The sequence below is a fragment of the Raphanus sativus genome, chromosome 2 (genome assembly GCF_000801105.2).
Source record: "Raphanus sativus cultivar WK10039 chromosome 2, ASM80110v3, whole genome shotgun sequence".
Classification (NCBI taxonomy): domain Eukaryota; kingdom Viridiplantae; phylum Streptophyta; class Magnoliopsida; order Brassicales; family Brassicaceae; genus Raphanus; species Raphanus sativus.
In genome coordinates, this window is record NC_079512.1 from 27,629,602 (window position 1) to 27,651,221 (window position 21,620).

The 21,620-nt window shown below is 37.9% G+C and overlaps 5 protein-coding genes across 9 annotated transcripts; 3 read left to right on the forward strand and 2 right to left on the reverse strand.

Moving 5' to 3' along the window:
- The first annotated feature begins 44 nt into the window (after positions 1-44).
- Positions 45-2,277, forward strand: LOC108836463 (hydroxyproline O-arabinosyltransferase 3-like). The gene is made up of 8 exons (XM_018609619.2): positions 45-506; positions 569-636; positions 729-930; positions 996-1,093; positions 1,200-1,269; positions 1,363-1,434; positions 1,612-1,725; positions 2,042-2,277. Exons 1-8 carry the CDS (start codon positions 138-140, stop codon positions 2,102-2,104), a joined length of 1,056 nt encoding a protein of 351 aa, XP_018465121.2. The 5' UTR covers positions 45-137; the 3' UTR covers positions 2,105-2,277.
- A 2,587-nt stretch (positions 2,278-4,864) lies between these two features.
- LOC108843215 (50S ribosomal protein L10, chloroplastic) lies at positions 4,865-5,704 on the forward strand. Its single transcript, XM_018616344.2, has one exon. It carries the CDS (start codon positions 4,949-4,951, stop codon positions 5,609-5,611), a length of 663 nt encoding a protein of 220 aa, XP_018471846.1. The 5' UTR covers positions 4,865-4,948; the 3' UTR covers positions 5,612-5,704.
- A 696-nt stretch (positions 5,705-6,400) lies between these two features.
- Positions 6,401-11,021, reverse strand: LOC108843216 (uncharacterized). Its single transcript, XM_057002879.1, has 18 exons — positions 10,767-11,021; positions 10,376-10,576; positions 10,072-10,159; positions 9,577-9,649; positions 9,386-9,482; positions 9,224-9,297; positions 8,994-9,105; positions 8,807-8,917; positions 8,542-8,618; positions 8,319-8,385; positions 8,150-8,215; positions 7,967-8,074; positions 7,759-7,889; positions 7,589-7,655; positions 7,448-7,515; positions 7,236-7,329; positions 7,091-7,161; positions 6,401-7,001 (listed from the first exon to the last, which is right to left on the reverse strand). The coding sequence occupies exons 1-18, from the start codon at positions 10,884-10,886 to the stop codon at positions 6,626-6,628; spliced, it is 2,001 nt and encodes a 666-aa protein (XP_056858859.1). The 5' UTR covers positions 10,887-11,021; the 3' UTR covers positions 6,401-6,625.
- A 744-nt stretch (positions 11,022-11,765) lies between these two features.
- Positions 11,766-14,291, forward strand: LOC108820580 (mRNA-decapping enzyme subunit 2). The gene is made up of 8 exons (XM_018593551.2): positions 11,766-11,963; positions 12,063-12,214; positions 12,318-12,445; positions 12,542-12,637; positions 13,233-13,385; positions 13,481-13,584; positions 13,672-13,739; positions 13,832-14,291. The coding sequence occupies exons 1-8, from the start codon at positions 11,878-11,880 to the stop codon at positions 14,011-14,013; spliced, it is 969 nt and encodes a 322-aa protein (XP_018449053.1). The 5' UTR covers positions 11,766-11,877; the 3' UTR covers positions 14,014-14,291.
- Positions 14,292-15,192: 901 nt separating this feature from the next.
- On the reverse strand, positions 15,193-20,932 carry LOC108842308 (uncharacterized). 5 transcript variants are annotated; one of them, XM_018615175.2, is made up of 7 exons: positions 20,777-20,932; positions 20,309-20,381; positions 18,308-20,213; positions 17,902-18,145; positions 17,676-17,809; positions 15,717-17,595; positions 15,193-15,608 (listed from the first exon to the last, which is right to left on the reverse strand). In XM_018615175.2, the coding sequence occupies exons 2-6, from the start codon at positions 20,324-20,326 to the stop codon at positions 16,529-16,531; spliced, it is 3,369 nt and encodes a 1,122-aa protein (XP_018470677.2). In that variant the 5' UTR covers positions 20,327-20,381; positions 20,777-20,932; the 3' UTR covers positions 15,193-15,608; positions 15,717-16,528. The 5 variants fall into 5 exon arrangements, with proteins under 5 accessions (XP_018470677.2, XP_018470679.2, XP_018470680.2 ...); XM_018615177.2 differs by having other exon boundaries at positions 20,309-20,362; positions 20,777-20,929; XM_018615178.2 differs by lacking the exon at positions 20,777-20,932 and adding an exon at positions 20,647-20,755 and having other exon boundaries at positions 20,309-20,362.
- Between the last annotated feature and the right edge of the window lie 688 nt (positions 20,933-21,620).

Consider the following 21,620-nt stretch of genomic DNA (forward strand, 5'->3'; position numbering starts at 1 on the left):
ATACAATCACTTCGATCTGGATCAATGGCGAGGAGCACGTTTCCAAAAGCACAACATTGATTCGGTTTAGACGAACACAGTATCTTCTGAGCCACTCCTATCTAGTTTTGATTCGAGAGAACAAATAAATAAAAACAATGGGAAGAAAAGCATCGACTCTGCTTTTCTTTCTCTTGTGTTTCGGCTTCTTTCTTGTCACATATAATCTTCTCACCCTAATAGTCCACAACAGATCTAATTCTGATGGAAGTCTACTTCTAGATCCTCTGCCTCACAGAAAGACCAAGACCTCTCCAACACCGTTTCACGTAGCCGTAACAGCTACAGATTCACCTTACAATAAGTGGCAGTGTCGTATTATGTATTATTGGTATAACCAGAAGAAAGCTCTTCCCCGTTCAGACATGGGAGGCTTCACTCGCATTTTGCATTCCGGTAATCAAGACAACTTGATGGATGAGATACCAACGTTTGTCGTTGATCCTCTTCCCCCAGGTCTTGATCAGGTTGAGAAACTTTATTTTTGTCTCGAGTTTTTTGTGCTAATCTAATAGTTTAATGTACTTAGGGGTATGTTGTCTTAAATAGACCATGGGCATTCGTGCAATGGCTTGAAAGAGCTACCATCAAGGAAGAGTTAAGCCCTGTCTGCTTTCCTACACAACACACAAAAACACTATTTTCTTAAATCTCATGCATTCTTAGTGTTGTTGGTGGTGGTGGTGCAGCTATGTGCTAATGGCAGAGCCTGATCATATATTTGTTAACCCTCTTCCTAATTTGGCTGTTGGTGGATCACCAGCAGCTTTTCCGTTTTTCTATATCACACCTCTAAAGTTCGAGAACGTAGTCAGAAAGTATTATCCTGTGGAGATGGGACCTGTGACAAATATCGATCCAGTTGGCAGTTCTCCTGTTATCATAAGCAAGGTGAGATTTGATTCCCTGTCTCACACTAAAAAATGATGTTGATATGCATTTGATTTCTTATGCAGGAATCACTTGAAAAGATTGCTCCTACATGGATGAATGTCTCGTTGACAATGAAACAAGATCCAGATACTGACAAGGCATTAGGATGGGTTCTGGAAATGTTAGCAATGGAAACAAACATCTATATTATTCATATTCATATATCTTAGTTCCATGACTTTTTGCATTGTTTTTTTCTGACTCAGTGTCTTTTATGTTTTGGTAAGGTACGGTTACGCTATTGCATCTGCTCTGCATGGGGTGCGGCACATGCTTCGGAGGGATCTCATGCTCCAGGTATGAAATAAACCATCTGCTGAGTAACGTTTAATGATACTCTTTTCATTGTATTTTCTCTGTGTTACTAAGGGATCTCATAATATCTTTCAGCCTCCGTGGGATTTGTCTACCAAGGCGATGTTTATCATCCACTACACTTATGCGTGCGATTACAACATGAAGGTGGTTATCCTTCATTTTATTCTTGGCAGATAATTTTAGAACAGAGTTATACATCTTGTTTCGAGTAATTCTCTCAGTGGTTATGAAATCTTATGGTCGTTCGTTTAAGTTTTTTCTAGTACAAGTTCTTGTTGAAACCTTGTACATGGTCCCTTAAAGTAGAATATTTAAATACAGGGTGAGCTGACATATGGCAAAATAGGAGAGTGGCGATTCGATAAGAGATTACATCTGAGAGGTCCTCCACGGAGGAACATCTCTATGCCGCCTCCCGGTGTTCCAGAAAGTGTGGTATGGTATACTCAACCACTCATTGCAGTCCTATATAAAACAAAATACTCCCGTAGGTCCATCAATTAGCTCATAATAGAACTTATTTGCATCATGTCCTACGCAAATGTTTATCCAAGAGTCTGATGTAGCTTGTCAATCTCCAAGACTTATATGCTCAAGCCTGTTCAAGCTAGTTTCCAATATCTATAGGAGTTAAAGTTCCTCAGAGATGCCACTTGTGGTCAATTATGACAAGAAGTGTATGAATGAGAAGCCAAACTGTAAAATAACTTTGCCTAAATACATTTGTGTGCTGTGTGTTGTGGTGATGCAGGTAACTCTTGTGAAGATGTTGAACGAAGCCACATCAAATATCCCTAACTGGGACACTCTCTAACTCGCATGCACTAGACACAAACCATAGTAAGGACAACTAATCCATACAACATCATATGTATTTTGCCAAATGAAAAGTTTACTTATTTTTTTTTACTTTTTATTTTCTGTTGAAAGATCAATCTGGTTTGAGACAATAATGTTCAAGAAGTCACTATGCGATAGCTAAATGATATAAGCATATTTGGTAAAGATTTAATAATTACCGTGGTGAAGTAGTAGCAGTCCTATACTTCATAACTAGTTGATAACCTGCACCATTAGTCCAAATTTTGTATAATTAGACTTATGTATAAAATATATAGAAAATAATTTTCTGAATTAAAAGTAAGAAAAATAGATAAATATGAGTTAGTGTGGTATTAAAAATTGTTATGTTAGCTATAAAACGTCGCTTTGAAAGGCGGAATTATTTTTTGTTGACAAAGTTATTAATATATTTGTATGTTCACTATATTTTTAATCATTGGTGTTTGGTCTCGGCTCGATTTCATATTTCTTTTATCAACTATTCGGTTTTATATTGTATTTTTTTGGTTTAATTACAGTTTGGATTTAATTTTTGTGTTTTAGTTCAGTATAATGTTATTATTTTTGGATTTGAGTTTGTTTCAGTTTAGCTATTTTAGTTTTTGGTTTGGTTTAAATAAAAATATTAGAAATCTGATAAAATTTCATTTGAGATTCCAACACACAATATGGTTCAAAACATATTAATTATCTATAAAATTGTACACCATACAGTTAATTTTTCCGAAGTATACTAAAAAATTACAAAAATATATTTAATGAAGAAAGAAATAATAGCTTTAAATTCAGTGGCATAAGTCGGTAAATATTAGATTGAAATAAGGGTTATTTTCTAATTGTACTTCAGTTTTAATAGATTAGATGTATTAAAAATGTAAAAGTCATAGTCCCAATACTATATATTTTATAATGAATGATTGAACGAAATTGTGTATATCTATATAAGATAAGTTTCATTTAAAAAAAAAACTTGTGTTATTGGTTGTATGTAATTGAAGTATAGATCATGGGAGTAAATTTATATGAGTAATCAAAAATTTATATAAAATTAGTTATTATTCCCCAAAATAAATAAAATGTATTTATATTTTACATCACTATGTCATTTATATTTTACATCTTTTATTTTTGAGAATATATAAAAATAAAAAGAAGGGAAGTTTGACTAAAACATGATAATAAAATTTAACATTAAAAGTTATTCCTTATTGATAGCATTTCACATTTATTCTAATATACAATCACATTAAATACTAAAATAATCAATTTCTCGCATGACTGGATTCTCAAACGATCAATATGTAGTCATAACGGGATTTACATTCCTAAAATATGATAAATAGAGGAGAATACAATTCCAAACCAGAAATATTCCTACGTGATTGACAGAGGATTGAAGATCTTTTATTTATTATAAACGAATCAAAGGCATAATTAAACTAATTAATGACATAATTAATATAGGAAGATTGTTCAAAATCATGTGGGTTTTTACTGCAAGGAATTCTGTGATTGAAAATTCATAGTTCTAACTTTACGAAAATACATCAGGCTGAATAAATGGCCAAGGTTAACGTACATTTAAATTTTTTCAGTTAATTAGTATCGGATTCTTTTAAAAATAACTTGCATCAAACTTGACTAATTTAAAATCAGCATTAAAACATAACTTACAATGATTTTGATGATTACATAATTGGATGTCTTGATTTGATGAAATCAAGCCATCCAGTTTTATTACGATTTTATATTATGGTTTTAAGTTACAACATGTCAGCATCATTGGTCCGAAATTGTATTTTATATACTTGGTCAAACCATATGATTCAGAGCCTCAAATATGAATGACTTAGTATATTAGAGTATTGAATCATATAAAATACATAATCCCTTAATATTACATGAAAATAATGCTTCTGGATCGTTTGATGATAACAAAATATTCTACTCAATTATAATAATTTCAAACTATGCTTTTAAAATATTCTACTCAATTGTAATGATTTTAAAATATGTTTAAACGGTTGTATAGTGAAAACATTGTAAATTTCATAAAAAGTCATCTAATAAACAAAATAGTATTTAACCATGTACGGTTTAATCATGAAAGCCAAAAACTGTATAATAGAGTATGTTCCAAAGTATTTTTGGTATCTGGTAAGACCGAAACAAACAATTGTATTTACCATATTTCTGGTTTGGTAGATAATAATGTGAAAACCATATAAAGAATAATGGAATGCATCATAATTAAACCGTGTAATAGCATATGGTAAATAATAACTGAAACCATAAATTATGGACATGATTTATTTGGTTAGTCAATAAATAAAAGCTTAGAGTATATTAGTTAAGTTTCAATGTAATGACCAATGGCAAGTTATTGTAATTAGTCTAGTTAATTAAGGGGTTTTGAAAATAGATGGTGAGAGAGCTTGTGGTGATGACACCTAGGAAATTGCATATTTGTAAATCACACATGAACTAAAGGTTATTTATTTTTAATGCTCCTAAAATAATATATAAGGGATTAACCAGACTAGATAAGAAAAAAAAACTCCAGAACCAGACCAAATAAATATTTCATAACCAGACCAGATCAGACCAAATAAACCAGAAGGTGACTGTCCTGTCTAAAAGAGGGACAAACGTTTCCAACTAGACGGAGTTAATAATTCCGTCAGACAAACCTATTTATCCATGAATTAATAAATTAAAAAAATATTAAAAAAAAGGAAGAGAGACAAAGTGATCTATCTCCTCCCTCAACCCCAGAAACACAGTTCTTCTCTATCTATCTCCTTTGAAGCAAAAAATGGAAGTCGCTCTTCTCTCATTTTCGTCTTCCTTGTCTCCTCTCTGCCACAACCGAGCCGTAACCACACTAACCCCCAAACCCTCGAACCACCCACGCCTCCCGGTCATCAGATCCGCCGTGTCACGCTCCAAGAAGGAAGAAACCGTCGAAACCGTCAAGTCCCATCTCGAGAACTGCCACCTCCTCGCAGCCATCAACTACAAAGGCCTAACCGTCAAGCAGTTCCAAGACCTCCGGAGAACCCTCCCGGACACCACGAAGCTCGTCGTCGCCAAGAACACGCTCGTCTTCAAGGCCATCGAAGGCACCAAGTGGGAAGCCCTCGAGCCCTGTATGAAAGGCATGAACGCCTGGCTCTTCGTACAGACCGACGAGATCCCTTCCGCCATCAAACCGTACCGGAGTTTCCAGAAGGAGCGCAAGCTCGAGGACAATGACTTCGCTGGCGCTGTGTTTGAAGGTAAGTTCTACGCTCCTGGTGATTTCAAGTCGCTAGAGACGATGCCTACGAGAGCTGAGGTGTACGCTAAGTTGCTCGGAGCTCTGCAGAGTCCGGCGATTAATCTCGTATCTACTCTGCAAGCGCCGGCGATTGAGGTTATCATGGTGCTTAAGGCTTATGTCAAGAAGCTTGAAGATGAGAGTAATAATAATGCTTAATTAGTTTTAAAGGAAGCTGTACTCAAAGCACTTGTTTATGACTCGAACAGAGCAGTCATTTGGTTTTTTATTGAAATGTTTTTTTTTTTTGGAGTACTCCATCTCAAGTATAGCTTCTCTTGTGTTCCACCATCTTGTGCTAGAGCGTTGAAGAGTGTGACGCAGGTACTTCATCCTTCCCACCGTTTTTAAGAGTTTTCTCCACTCCTCCATGGTACTCTCTGCTGCACTTTTGGATGAGATTTGCTAGTCGTAGAAACGACACCTTCACTTGGTAGTCCTTTGATTCAGCTAGACTGTAACCGCTTGTCCAAAGCCATGACCTGATGATTCATTCACCAATAAGCAAACTGGGGTCTTAGTCATAAGTTTGGAATCTGATTCCTGATATTCAATCTCCCAATACTTCCACTAACTGTTTCCTCCTCTACTTGCTCGCTACTCCAAGATTAACTATTGAGCTAACCGACTCTGAGTAAGGCTGTTGATTATCGATTAATGCACATTGGCGGAAGGGGAAGTGGCGCAGACGAGGAGGAGCTGAGACTTGCCATGGTGATGGAGATGGAGCGGGAGTCGAGGGAGAGGTTGCCGGAGAAGGGGGAGGAGAGGAATTATACTGTGCAATTAGGAATAATCTTTTGCTAACTTTCTACTCCATAAAAACCAGAAGCGATGTATTCTCCAAGTTTTTGCTCATGTGAATTAAAATGGGGAGACACTGACTAATTACAGACTCGGAGTATATGTTTTGATGATCACTGCAAGCAGCATTCAGACGAAAAAAAAAACACAAACACAGCCACACAACATTGTGAAAGAGTACTAGAACACATGATTCAAAAGTTTGTTCAAGTAGGCCATACAACAAGCAGTTACCATACAGATTAGCAAAGGAACTTGGGAGTTACGGCAAAAGAAGAAAGTAAAGGGAAGAACTTTTATAAGTGTATGTGAACACTTGTGTGTGATGATCATATTATTCTGAGTTGCTGGACTATTACTACTAATACGCTACTCCTGCAGTTCTTTCTCAAGTTCATCGAACTCCCATCCATCAACCTCATCTGCAGAGTAATCACGAGCCACCTTACCAACTTCAGATTCAAGCTCGGCTAGTTCAGATTCAGGGTTAGATTCCTGACTGGAACCAGCAGTAGTAGTAGTAGTCGGTGCCTCAGCAGGGTCGCTCAGTTCTGTCTTTTGGGTTACAGATTTAACTGGAGCATCCATGCTACTACTGCTGGGCTTAGGGGATTTGGGTGATGCAGCAGTACTGCTTTTAGGCGATGGAGTCTCTATCTCCAGCGTTGGCCTTGATATGGATTCAAACTCCTGCCTCATTTTCTCCATGTCATCAAAGAGCTCTTTCACACGCCGGTCGTCCTTCCTGGTAATAATTGTAAGAGTTCAAAAACTTGGCAATAAATAAAAGTCTACCGATCAATCAAGAGTCAGAGAGTAATATTTATCACTCACTTTTCCAATTTGCTTTGGAGGACTTGGAAATGCTCTTTCATGTTATCCACAATGCTGAAGGTGGTAATGATCTGATTTTTTGTACAAAACCAGGATTAGTGACTAGGAAGAGGAAGCAATGAAAATATCAAATAGCAATTCTCACCTTGGTCTCATAGTCTAGATACTCCTGCTCCAGGCTTCTCCTTGGACTTGAAACCTGATTCTCCCCCTGATATGCATCTGTTGGCATCTCCGACCTGCCTCCACCACATGAGAAAAACTATTACCACCACTAGGTGCAATTCAACTCCAGGTATTAGCCAGAAACCAAGCAAATCATAGGAGCAATCTAATTCAACTAAGAGGCATATTTACCCAGGACCAAGATTCTTCAGATTTTCCACATAATTCTCTATACGGCTTATTAAAGGTGCCACCTCCCTCTGTTACAATACGAGTTTCTGTGTCAGGTTTGTCAGTTACCAACTCAAGTTTCCATAAAATAACAGAGCTTACCTTGTACGTAGAGAGTATATCAAAAGCCACACCCGAGAAGTAACCCTCATGCTTCTCCAATTCGTCCCTAAGACAAAGCATCCACTTATATTATTCACTGTTGTTGGGCAACAAAAGCAAAGCAAAAAAAAATATATTGCGAGAAACAGCTGAGAGTTCAATAGAAATACAAAGTCTGCTTATCCTTCTTTTCGGTATATGAGCATTGAAGAAGCCATGCATCCTCGAGGAAACTAATCCAAGTCTTGATAACTTCTGACTCTTTCTTACAAGATACAATTGATTTGGACAAGTCATCCTCCTGCATTTCAGAATCAACATAACCAAATCATTTCACGTGGAAACTATTTTACCACGAATCTTAAAAGAATACGCCACCTTTGTTTTCAAGTGAGCGATTATCTGATCGTTGGCTTCACCAAATTGATCCCTCTCTTCTGTCGCATCACGGAACCGAGCTTGAGCAGCAGCTAATGATATATTCACCTATATGGAACAAATATTCAATTGGCATACCAATAATCATAAGCTCAAATCAATTAGAAGAAGTGTTTTACATACCTTCTTCAGTTCAGCTTCCAACTCATCTCTTTGTTTCACAAGCTGTGTAATTTCCGCAGCCAGTTCCTGTGCACAAGAAAGAATCTCAATACTGGCAGCTGATGAACATACCGAAGAATGCTTGCCACTATAACCAAAAGAACAAATAAAAGCGCGGGAGAGACGGAACCTTTTCCTTTTCACCGGTTTCATTTGCTTTCACCACACGAGCTTTAAGCGCCTCTTCTTTCTGAAGCCTGCGAAGAGACAACAATTGGTATCTATTAATGGCCGTTTTCCTTCAAGGCAAATGTATATAGACAGCAAGGCAAGCTTTTGATGAAAATCAAAATTAAATTAATAAAACGTAAGTCTTAACTCTTAACTGCAGATACAAGGATATAAGCTTTTACCTGTTCTCTGATATTCGTTTCTCGGCTTTGGTAGTTGAATTTGCTAAAGATTCCAATAACACCTTCAGCTTGTCGACCTAGTTCAAAAACAAAATACCCATTATCTTCCATGATTAACATTCTCCCTAAACATCCGGAATTTAAAACATGTATAATTCTTAATACTCGTATCAACAAGTAGAATAAGATGATAATTAACAATACCAATCAACTTGTATAGTAATATAATGATTTTGAGGAGGATCATAAAGCCCACAAAACTTACTTTCTGAGCATGTATATCTGGTGAATCACCGTTGCTTAGTTGTCTCTTCCTAATTAGAAGCCCTTCTAATCTGGAGCATAGACGAATCTTTGCAAGTGTTTGTTTAAGAGCCTGCAAAAACACATAGAGCTAACTAAATGAGCTTAGGGGGGGAGAAAAGAGAGTTTGGAGAAAATTTTACGCTCACCTCTATTGTTAAAGGAGCCTTTTTAACTTCCTTGTCTTCACTCTCCTGTGGAGACTCAGAGAAGTTCATCTTTTCGAGTTTTTCTCTAAGATCAGAAGCTTCAGCATCAATCCTGAAAATTTCAATCAACAGTGATGCACGATGAGCAAGGCTCTATGACTCAGTCATTCATCCATTAAAAGAAACGAGAGCAAGATAGCACATCAATATCTATTATCTTCATTTATCACCTCAGCATTTCAGCATTAATCTTTAACCCTGTGATAGCATTTTGGGCGAACTGAAGCAGTTCGTCTTGCTTAACCTGAACATTGGAGAGTAAACAAGTTAGGAAGAGATCCAAACGCCCATACATTAACATAAACGCTGATTATTATTGCTCAAGCGCGTACCAGAACTTCATCCTTATAACTTGAAAAGACTGCAGCAAGATCCTGCATACTGCTGACTATGGCATCATGAACTTCCTTTCCTCCATTCAGACATAGCCTAAAAACAAGGTTATGGACGAAGTGTGCCAATTTTCCAAAAAATAAAAGTTTTGGACTTTCTTTTAAAGCGAATTTTGGGTGGTTCAACTCACCCAAACATCTCCAGGAGTAGAGAAACTTCTTCATCATGTGGTGGTTCAATAATCTGTAATAGAACAGTCAAATCTAGAGTTAACACTTATATACAGTACCATTTTTCATAAAACCCAAAAATATAGGAACAGTACAAATTATGAGAAACAAGACAGATGACAGTCTCTCACAACATATAAGACTCTGCTTAATCTAGTTTGTTCTTTATCTTTAATTTATTTTAAGCAAAGCAATATGTTGTCTTTACTCTTTACTTTTCAACTATCCCGAATCAACAATGATAAATCAAATCAACAATAATGCATCTCAAGCCTTTTCACGTTCCTACAATTCCACCTTGCATATATATATATATATATATATATATATATATATATATATATATATATATATATATATCCAAACTCTTGGAAACTTAAAAGAATTATACCGTTTGTTATCACTTATCAGGTATCCACCAAAAGAATTTTAGGTAGCGAAAGGATACCATGGACAGAAGGATGCCTCCAGAGCTTGACTTTGCAGGAAAACATCACGGAAGTTTAGTGGCTCACCTCCTATATCTGGATCGTAGTACAAAACCTACACATGGAAAGCGATCTTCTGTTGGAAAAAAGAGTCATAAAATTAGAAAGAGAATAGTAGTAAGAAAGTCACTTATAATCACAAACCTTTGAACCAAAATCACTAAGGATAACAATCATATATACTTAAAAGTAATATTCGTGATATTCTAAAATGCAGACAAAGCTCTGTGTTTTCCACTTATACCAAAAAAAGAGGGAACAAAAAGAATACCCATTCACGCCTCTTTGCAACTTGTTCCTCAGAACTCATCATATCTTTATCTTTGACGGAAGTTCCAGTAGCTCCATCGATCTCTTTAAGCAGAGTTAGCCATCTGGTAATCAGCAATGCTCTATCATGACCCCTGCACGAGACTGCAGCTTCTTCCAACCTCTGAATCGTCTGATTAACACTCTTATATGCCCCAACACCCTGCAAAGTAAGTAACAGTCCCGATTATTCATGCAATTAGTATGAAATCGCCACCGTATTCAAATGAGAGTGCACTGTTACATCAAACATTCCTTAATAGCCCAAAAAAAAGTCGAAACTTAGAAAAGAGTAGACCTTTGCAAAGGGAAACATTAAATTTAAAAAAAAAGGAAAGGGGGGAGAAATTAACAATGCGGTCTTGGAACAATTTGGCTCCTTCAGCAACGGCTTGGCCAGCCTGCTGGACGACGGAGTCAGCATAGTTCTTCACCTCCACCGCCTTACTCACCGCCGTTCGCAGCCACGACATGTTCTCCTCTATCTCCCTTTCTGGTTTGTTTACTACGGAAAGCAATCTTCTTCCGGTCAATGTTCTTCACTCGGTGGCGAACTGGCGATTGCTTGTGATTTGCAACCCGCGACTAATAATTTATTGATTTATTGTTTGTCGGAATGATGGGCGTTTCGGTTTAAATAGGTTTGGTTTGTTTAGATTTAGAAACACTTTAACGTACAGTATATCAAAATTAGCTTGTTTGGTTTGTGTTTGGTTTAAATTTTGATTTTGTTTGTATTCTTTCAATTTAATCGAACTGTTTTTTTTTTAATTTGGTTACAAAATACAGTCTATAAAATACTAAACAAAACTAATTTTATATAATCATCTTTGAGTCTAGTATAAAATATTATAAGTAGATTTTTACCTTTGATGATAGTGTATCAAATTTATATTTTTGATTTTACTATTAGTTATGGTTTTTATATTTATTTTGGAGTAAAATGTATGAAATTTTAATTAGTTGTCTAGATTACATAGTTAAATATTTTCAATCTAGAATTATTAATATATTAAATTAATCTAAGTAAATAAATATTTTAGTTTTTCAGTTTAAACCGAACCATTGCTAAAATCTTTAATCCAGTCGTTGGAATCGGTTTGGGTTGGGCTGGTTTGGCTTGGTTCATCCCTAGTACATTGTTTCTCTCAGACTTGGGTCGGATCTCGGATATCCAAATACAAAAAGAGACTTGGGTCGGATCTCGGATAGTTAATCCACCCTCATCCTCCTAATCTGCCTGCACTGCAGCAGCTACTCCCATTGAGCAATAAAGGCCAAATCAAGGCCCCACCTTTACGCACCAATCATCGATTCAGATTCCCCGTAGCGATCAGATTTCACCGGAGGGCAAACGAAAAGCCTTAGAGCGACGACAGCTGTATATATACAATAGACAGAAAGAGAGAGAGATAACACTCCTTCTCGTCCAGTATTAGGGTTTTGATTAGGATCGAGAAAACTATGTCAGGTCTCCACCGATCATCAAGCTCATCGAAGAACGTCGGAAAGTCTCTCCCTTCCAAGGAGCTTCTCGACGATCTCTGCAGGTTATCATCTACTGCTTTCTTTACCCTCCCCTGATTTGAATAGTTTCTTTTTAGTAGAAAAGTGAACTACTCAACTGATGATTTCTCTTTTACGGTCAGTCGATTCGTTCTGAACGTTCCTGAAGAAGACCAACAGTCTTTCGAGAGGATTCTCTTCCTGGTTGAGTATGCTTATTGGTACTACGAAGACAATGCTGTTGAGAACGATCCGACGCTAAAGTCTCTCTCTTTGAAGGAGTTTACTTCACTCTGTATCCCTTTCTCTCTGTTTCAATTTTATGCTGATGATGATTTGTGTTTAAAAATTGTTTAATCTCTTCTGTGGATGGATCTGTTTCCTTTAACATGACCTAGTGTTCAACAGCTGTGATGTTTTGAGACCTTACGTTTCTAACATTGATGATATCTTCAAAGACTTTACGTCTTACAAGTGTAGAGTTCCTGTCACTGGAGCTATTATCCTCGATGAGACTTATGAACGGGTTAGATTAGATTCTCGTGATTGTTTACAAATTTCAGATCCTTTTTTTTTTATTAGTTCATGCTTACGCTTTTCTCTCTTTTCTGGGAGTTTTCAGTGCTTGTTGGTGAAGGGATGGAAAGGGTCAAGCTGGAGCTTTCCCCGCGGGAAGAAGAGTAAGGATGAAGAAGACTATGCTTGTGCTATCCGTGAGGTTTGTTTTGAATCTACTGCTTTCCTCTCTCTTACGTGGTTCATTTGTTTTGATAATGTAAGATGAAAAATGCAACAACCACTCCTTGATCAGAGTGGATATTGAAAATGTATACTACAGAATTGGAAATAGATTGAATTCTGTGGTCATTGTATCTTATGAGTTTGTTGGCTGTCACATATTTACCTCTCATAGTGAGTTCATTGGCTGCTGACATTTACAAATGTGTCAATATTATTTGCGCATGATTTTTTTTTTAAGTATATAGATGATGGAGGTGAAATAGTGTAAGATAGAACGTCTCTGATATCTCCTGTTTCGGTACATGGTATCTCATTTCATGCTAATATAACAGTTTGATCATGGCAAGTACACCTTAGAAATTTATCTTCGTATTTGAGAATGAGAATATAGCTGAGCAAGGAAATGTTCTTCTATAGAGGCTCTCCAATTCTTTTTACAAATTTTTCGTATAGAAATGGTCAAGGCCCAAAAGGTTTACTTGTAGCTCCCTACTGCTATTGATGAAAAGGCGGAATGTCCAATCAGACTTGAATGGGTGTGTTCTGTAACTTCTCTTTGATGCCAAACACAGGTCTTAGAGGAAACTGGATTTGATGTCTCAAAGCTACTGAAGAAAGAAGAATATATTGAGTTTACATTCAGACAGCAAAGAGTTCGACTTTACATAGTTGCTGGGGTGACAGATGATACAGCTTTTGCACCACAAACAAAGAAGGAAATCAGTGTATGTATTTAACAAACAACCTTGTCGACGTGGTCTTATATGCGTATGTATGATCGTTGAGTCTCTTACGTTCAGTTGTTGTGTAATACTTGTAGGAGATTGCTTGGCATCGGCTTGATCATCTTCAGCCAGCAAGTAATGAGGTGATAACTCATGGAGTTGCTGGTCTCAAGTTGTATATGGTTGCACCTTTTCTTGCGTGAGTAGTCTTTTTATTTTTTCCACGTATATTCTTTGGCGATTATCATTACTGGTGCATGGAATTAGAGATCTCAAACATCTGCAGGTCGTTGAAGTCGTGGATATCAAAGCATCCTGCTCCTGTGAAACGGAGATCTGATAAGCCCCTTAGAGGTTTGAGATAGTCCTTTTTGCAGCAACCATGCATAAAAAGAGAGTTATTTTTTTTGTATGGCAGAGATCTGACTTGATAGACTTTTGTACAGCACGCAGCGTGTGGAATGCTAGGACGAGTAGTACTGGAGGAAACGGGACAGCAACAACGGAAAGCTACAATAAAAAGCAGCCCCAACTAGTAGAGCGTCCTCAGAACACAAAACCTGGAAACAGTTTCAGAAGCTTCAAGTTCAACACGTCAGCAATCTTGGAATCAGCATTTTCAGCTTGACTAGTCTCGGTATTGGTGGGAGATATGATGCGGTTGGATACTTGGAATATGTTCATACGCTTGTATTTTTCTTTTCTTCTTCTTTATGCATGTCGGTTCTTTTGGAAAGAAAGGGTTGTTTGTACATGATGATGGTTCGTGGGGTAGGTGGTGAATCCTTTGGATGATGGGTTTTAGATGAGAATGGTTGCGACCAGCTACAATAGTTAAAAGGACTTGTTTATCCAATGTAAAGAACTGATATCTTCTTGATAGTGACTGCAATTGATCTTTCTTAATTTGTAGTGACAATAACTACATTTATTCTAGTTTCTTCTTTTTTTATAGTCCCAAAAATATGAATCAAAACGCATGTATCCTAGTAATTATTGTAAAATACATGTTTTTGAAAGTGGTTCACTTGTCTTTGAAAAAAGGCTGTTAGTGCAAGCATCTCAAAAGCCAGTGGCGGCTCTGGCTCGAGCCCTGTTTCCACTATTCCAACGTTCGTAAACCCGTTCTCGGTGAGTTTTTGGTCATGAGTTTCCTCTTCTACTTCCTGATAGTCTTGGCTGCTTTCTGGTCAGGAAGCTCATTCGTCACCTTCTTACCAGGCGTTGTCCCACATGTAATGCTTGGTTACACCATTGTGGTAGCCATCTTAGCTTACTTCTTGCCTTTCAGTGGATTCTTCATCAACCCTGATCGAATCCCTGCCTACTGGATCCGGTTTCATTACATCTCCGTAGTGAATTACCCTTATGAAGCTGTTCTCCTTAACGAATTTGTGGACCCGACAAATATTTTTGTCAGAGGAGTTCCGATATTTGAGAATACACACACCTCTAGTGGCAGTGCCTCAGGGGATGAAAGTTAGGCTTCTGGCAACCATGAGAGAATCACTTGGGATGAGGATCACAAGCTCAACTTGCTTGACCACAGGATATGGTATTTTGCAGCAGCGAGGCGTTACAGATCTCAGTAAATGGAATTGCTTGTGGGTCACGGTCGCTTAGGGCTTCTTCTTTAGAATCTTGTTTTACTTTTCTTTGCTTTTGGGTAGCAAAGAACAAGAGGATGTTAAAAAAACACAACTCACTTTGATCCCAGAGGTGGATTGGGTTGGTTTGCTTTGTATCCTGTATTTTTGTTTAATTCTTGTTGTATATGTTAAATTACTCTGTCTATAATTGTTGAAAAGGAGGTAAACTACTTGGCTATATACATGAATTATATACACATTCAACAACAATATAGCTCGTCGCTTTGAGTAGATCCACAACGTTCTAATTAGTTCAAGACGCACCATTACACATTCCATAAAGGATCAGATTACATGTATGCTTGGCAGATATGCTAAAACCATGATCAAGATTAAGATCTGGTCTCTCATCACTCTTCTAACATCATCCTATAAACAAACTTCAATCTCTTGTCTCAGAATCAAGAACTAAATACAAACTCAGACACATTTCCAAATCAGAATGCTGGAACCTCTCCTAGTTCCAAAACACTTTATGCCCTTGTTATTAACAGCATATACCACTGTTTATACCATACCAAAATTCCATGACATGAATCATTCACATGAAGAGACTGCAGTACTGGAGAAGCAACTGCATCAATCAGAAGTGAGATGTACACTCAAAGTTAGAACTTTCTTAAGTGAGAATAAAAGAGAAGGTTCCATTAACCAAACTAATATATCCAAATGGCTGGTGTACCTTTAGCAGTTTCCAGTGTTTTTTCCCAATGGCCAGTAAACCCAGTTCTACCGGCAGATAATCGGCGGTTCTTTCAACATTTCAAGCATGCTTGGTTTAGCTTATACTTCAAGTTGCACACAGATGTGTACTTAATTAATCCTCTTGGATGCACCTAAAGCTCATCTTAGAAGAATTCATAATCTGACAGATGAGAGTGAATTTTTAAGCCAAAAACAGTCATGGCTCTACCACAACGTGGCGGTTGTTATCTTCTTGGCAGGCACAACTTCGAGTATTGCACTCTGGTCCTTTGGCAAAGAGACTCATTCATCAAAACCTGCAATTTTTCTTCCGTCTATAAATTTGCATGGGGCTAAAAGCCTGTCCTGTATGTCTCTCATAATGCCCTAGTCATTCATCGCCTCATATCTATTAGAACAGTCACGTTCTACTTGAACACTACTGAATGCAGACAAGCCTGAAAAGTTCCCACATGTATTTACATCACACCATCTTCCTCCAGTTGTATATCCATTAACATACAGTGCTACAGCGCAGAGGACAACACCACAAAGGCAGCAAAACTCTGGATGACACCACAAGAGAAGAGCTGTATATACACATCCAAGAAAGACCAACACGCAACTTTTTAACAAAAAGATAGCAGAGCGTCCCTTCACATCAGTTACTGGAATGCCCTCAGTTATCAGCCACTAACTGGCCTCGTCCGTGGCAAGGTCACAGAAGTCTCCTTCGGTACCTGTATTCACACTATCACTCAGATCTCTTTGGTCTCAGAACGTTCACACAAATGAGTATTAATCTTTCTTCTAAAAGCCATCATCACCACCACCAAGCTCATCCCGTTGCCAAATCTCACTGTATTTTGAAGTTTCCTCCCCTTCCATATTCTTACTTCTTCCAGATGCATTCTCAGTTGAGGTCTTATCTTTTCCATCAATCCCTTGTTCTTTAACCATCTCAAAATCAGGGTCCTGTCCATACCTCACACCATCAGGGCCATCCTCTACATTAGTAGGTGCACAACCATCACTGCTATAGGATTGTCTAAAAGAGCTCGTACCATCATGTCTATAACCAAATTGTCTTCTCTCAACATTACCATCAACACCAAATCGTTCAGAATGAACTGGTCCGTCAAAGAATTCATCACTGTACTCGACCCTTTCTCGAGGATCCAAACTGTTCCAGTTTCCATGGTTTCTATGTACAACACGATCATATGGTTTCCTAAAAAAGGTGCCATCTCTTCCATAACCTCTGCCCCTTGCATATCCTCTGCCTCTTGCATAACCTCGACCCCTTCCAGCATTTGATGGTCTATGCGAGTAAGGTGGAGAATTGTGCCTTCTGCCAACCATCTCCCTTGAATAACCAGAATGTTCAGGCGAGCTTACTCTCCCCATTCTATAACCTGAGGGTGATCTCCGGTGATAAAAGTCTGTATGCCCACTGAAATCTTCCTGTGATCTGTTCCTGAAAGACGAGGACGGACCAGCTGATCTTTCTCTTGATCTAACTGGAGATCGTGAACGATATTCAGGATAGCCTCGTTTGTGGTTGTTGGCAAAATTTGTTCGTCCTCCTCTAGCAAAACTATTCCGACCTTGATACGGACGTGACTGGCTCATAAACATTGGCTCATCGTCGGGTTGTGCTCCTCTAGTAAACTTTTCACCATCTCTAAACCCGTGAAACGCAGATGCGTCCTCTTTGTCTGTTGATCCTCTTTGCGTAAATGAAAAGCCATGACTTCTTCTGGTAAAGGAGTTGGGAAAAGGGGTTGCTTCATCGTTTGCTGGTCGTCTCCCTCTATAGGAATTACTCATAAAACCACCACCTCGACGAGTGTTTCCATAATTGTTGGACTCAAAATCTGCATCCACAAGATGAGAAAGTTTAGAAACACTGAACTTTGTGCTTCCATGGGAAAAAAACTTAGATATGAGTTTTTACTTTTTGTATCTCTGTCCTGCAAATTGCTTTCTGTATCATCAGAAAATCTCCTTCTGTCAGGCATGAAATATGACCTTGGGCTTCTTGTAGTTTTGCCATGGTACCTCTCACGCGAGAATTTGCAGGATTCATCACTAGCAAAAGAAAAAAATAAAGATCTCAAAAGAGAATGAGGCAAAGAAAGTAATAGAGATAAAAGAACAAGGTTCAGTAAAAAAAATCACACCTCCCTCTCGAGAGATATTTGCGCTGTTCAAGTGAGAAATCAGACAATCTATCTCTTTCCATTCGCAATGGCACAAAGCTGTCTGAAGCATCTAGTGTCTTCATTCGACTCTGACTACCTTCACTGGACTCCGCAGGAAGAGGATCATTGTCGATAGTAGAAATTTCTGCCTTGTATGAAGCTGGACTGATGTTATCTACTGTTTCAGGGTTATCAACCTTCCCGCCTAACAATGTAGACACACCTGATTCATCAAATATTCAAGTGTGAGATTCTGGCTTATGCCTTTTAATCTGAACTTCCGAGCTTGCCATTTCGACTAATTTCAAACATGATTCATCAACAGTATATGTCTTAAATTTATCAGTAGATGATGAGGCGGAGTATTCTTTAATATTTACATTACCTGTATTACAAAGAAGTGAAGCTTGGCTCTCTTTTACTTCCACATGGTTAGAATTTCGATTGTCACCGTCAAATGGAACAGCAATATCCCCTTGTTCCGTTTCAGAAACACCACCACACTCAGCATGTCTATTGCCTTCTGCAAACATGGCAGCTGATCTTTGGACCTTCTTGTCGTCATACACATTTATTTTTTCAACTTGCTTCTTTAGTCTTCTAGATAGACCACCACAATCTGGTTCGAAGTCATAACTGCATAACTCTCCCCTTAGCTCCTTACCGGATAAAATAACTTTTTCTTCACCACTTGTTGAAAGTTCATTAGTTCCATGAGAGGTCTTGCAATCACCTAGAGTTTTATCTTCAGTCATGGAAACATTCACATCTGATGCACTGAGGTTATGACCTCCATGGCCAGAAGGTACGGAACATGCATCGTTCATGTGAACTACACCGAGACTAGAACTCTGGCTTGGATTTTCTTTCAATGCAGAGTCAGGATAACTCTGAAAGCCTGGATTTCTAGTCATTCCATTCATGGACATTGGCGCATTACTGATACCACTGGGATGAGGTAAACATGTATCCTTCTGGTTTGGCGTAAAACTTGCAAGTATATCAAGTATCTCATTTGATTGGATCAGTGGTCTATGGGGAGGACTCAACGTTCCATCTTTCCTATTGAAAACTTTGGACTGAATGAAGTTATTCGGCTCAGCTTTTATTGATCTAGAAGAATCCACTGGATTCAAACTGCCAGATGCTGTACAGTTTTCCTTTCTGAATCTGCAAACAACCTCCTCTTCAATTACTTCTGACTTCACAGTCCTAAGATTTACCGAGTTCACATTATCAGCGGCCATTACTGGTCTAGAGAAACTTGTACATGCAGCTCTTGCTTCCGATGTGCTAGCTGCTAGAGAAGGAGATTTCTCCGTAGGAGGATATGACCTGAGGCCTAGACTTAGCGAACATGTGTGATTAACCTGACGATCGAAAACCTTAGGGGATATAAACCATACATTTTCCTTCAGTTCTTCAGAAACAGGCTTAGCAATAACAGCCGTATCACCACCACAACTTGATGTCTCTATGCCAGGGCAACTACTGTTGTTACTGTCAAAGAAGGAACCAGTTGTCTTAACTCTAGTCTTGCGATCTAGACCATCTTCCCAAGCATCCATTGTAGTATTCAAATCCCAGTTTGATCTGTTCACACCACTTAGATTGCCAAATTTGGTACAAGTAGAATCTGTGACATGAGGCGCATAAACTCCCTTACTTACAGAATCATTCTCCAAATACGGAGAACTGTTTTTAGGTTTACATCTTAGCCGCCCAGCAGATGCTTCTGTTTGACACTCTCCCTTCCTAACAATGTCAAGGGTCTTAAGAACAGTTTGTTCTACATTCAACTCAGTTTCATCTGAGGTGGCAACACCACCAGGATGTTGTTCAGCAACTACAGGAAGCTTATCAAGAGAACAATGGAGTGAATTGGCAACTATGTTAGAACTGAAAGGGACCACAGAGCCTGCCAAGGGACTGGAGTGAACTGGAATATTAGGCTCCTCAACTTTCACTCTAATTTGGTCAAGAACTAGGTTCCCAATACTCTCAGCATTCTTCCCCACAGAAAGAGACGGAACAGGAGGGATTAAATTCCCAATAACTTTCTTAGATCCATCATCAATCAATTTCTGATTCACATGAGCATCAGATGAATTCAAATCCAAAGCACTCCTAGTATCATCATCATCACCTCGCTGCTCATTAGGTTGAGTATTGTTTTCCAAAGGAGGTTCCAAGCCACCTGGTTCCTCTGGAAGGACAAAGTACTTCCTCTTCTTGATTGGAATAGCAGCATTGAAATCTCTGCACCGCCATGTAGGCAGGCTGATCTGAGGCTGATAGATACCAACCAGCACAATAAAACATGATGAGTTTCTAAAAATGCATTAATAGCAGAGTTTTTTTTGGGATTTAATTAAAAAAAAAACACCTGTTGGTTTCCAGACATAACTCGAAATAAATATCCCAACTCCAAAGCTTGTACCTTTATTCAGACAAAACACCTACAGATCAATATCAATTAGGTCTGTCTGTAAAAGACCATAAAGTCAAATAGAATTTTTCAGATCAAATAAAAACATAAACCCTGATTCACGCAACTAACAGAGAACACGTCACTGGAACAGAAGAACAACCAATCAATACAATCATAAAACTATCCAAAAAGTTTTTTTTTTGTGAATTCACTAAGCAAAAAGAGGAAAGGAAACAAGATCGACGACTCTTTTTTATATATATATATTCCGATGAAAAGGTACAATCTCTGACCAGAGATGAAGACTAATCAAAGACTTTGAGGTTCAACAAATCCACCGACAAAAGAAGAAAAAAAACAAGTTGAATTCTATCTAGATTTAGGGAAGAATGATGGAGGGAGAGAGAGAGAGAGAGAAACTACCAAAGAAAAGAGAGATGGAGAGGTTTGAGTAACAGTTTCCAGGAAAGTTTACAACTAACTTATTAAGCGAAAAGAAACGAGTGGAGGAGGAGAGATGCGGAACTTTGTCTTGATACAAGACTCAAGAGCCGCACAAACCCCCTCTGCAACTTTATATCATTCATAGTTTGACCGACTCCTATTTAATATTTTATTCTATAAATATTTCGATTTTTCCTTATTATTATCGATTTTTCTTTAAAAAAGATTTAACATTTTCTACAAGTCTATTTATTTTAAAATTTGTAATCATTCTATACGTTAATCATATTATACAGTTCCCTCTCTAATCAATTAATGCTACAAGGAAACAGAAAGGATAGTTCCCATTCCTTTTTTTTGTGACTGCAGGATAGTTCCCATTCTATACGTTTAAACAATGGTTAAACGGTAATTATGGCCTTTATATAAGATTACTGATTGGACAGAGCCTTTTTTTGAATAATGTAGTAAGTATTAAAGGGGTTTTGAAATTTTAAATACTTGTAATTAAGCATTGATGGCCAAACAAGTGTGCTTTTAAGCCTTAAGGGCTGGACAGCCAAGAGTTACTAGGGCGGTTTGAACATGTATTTGCCATGGGTTTCTATATTGGGCCTTATGGGTTGGTCTCGTAGTGGGCCGTTTTTGACTAATATTTTTGACACCCATTGAAGAGAGCAACTCTAAGTTGTTGACTAGTCAAATATCTTTCACATTTAAGAATAATGAATTTATCAAAGAGAAATTATAAAATGAAGAAAGAGGAAGCGTTACAGTAACAGACTACAGAAAATAGAGGGGAAATCTTGTAACAACACAAGTG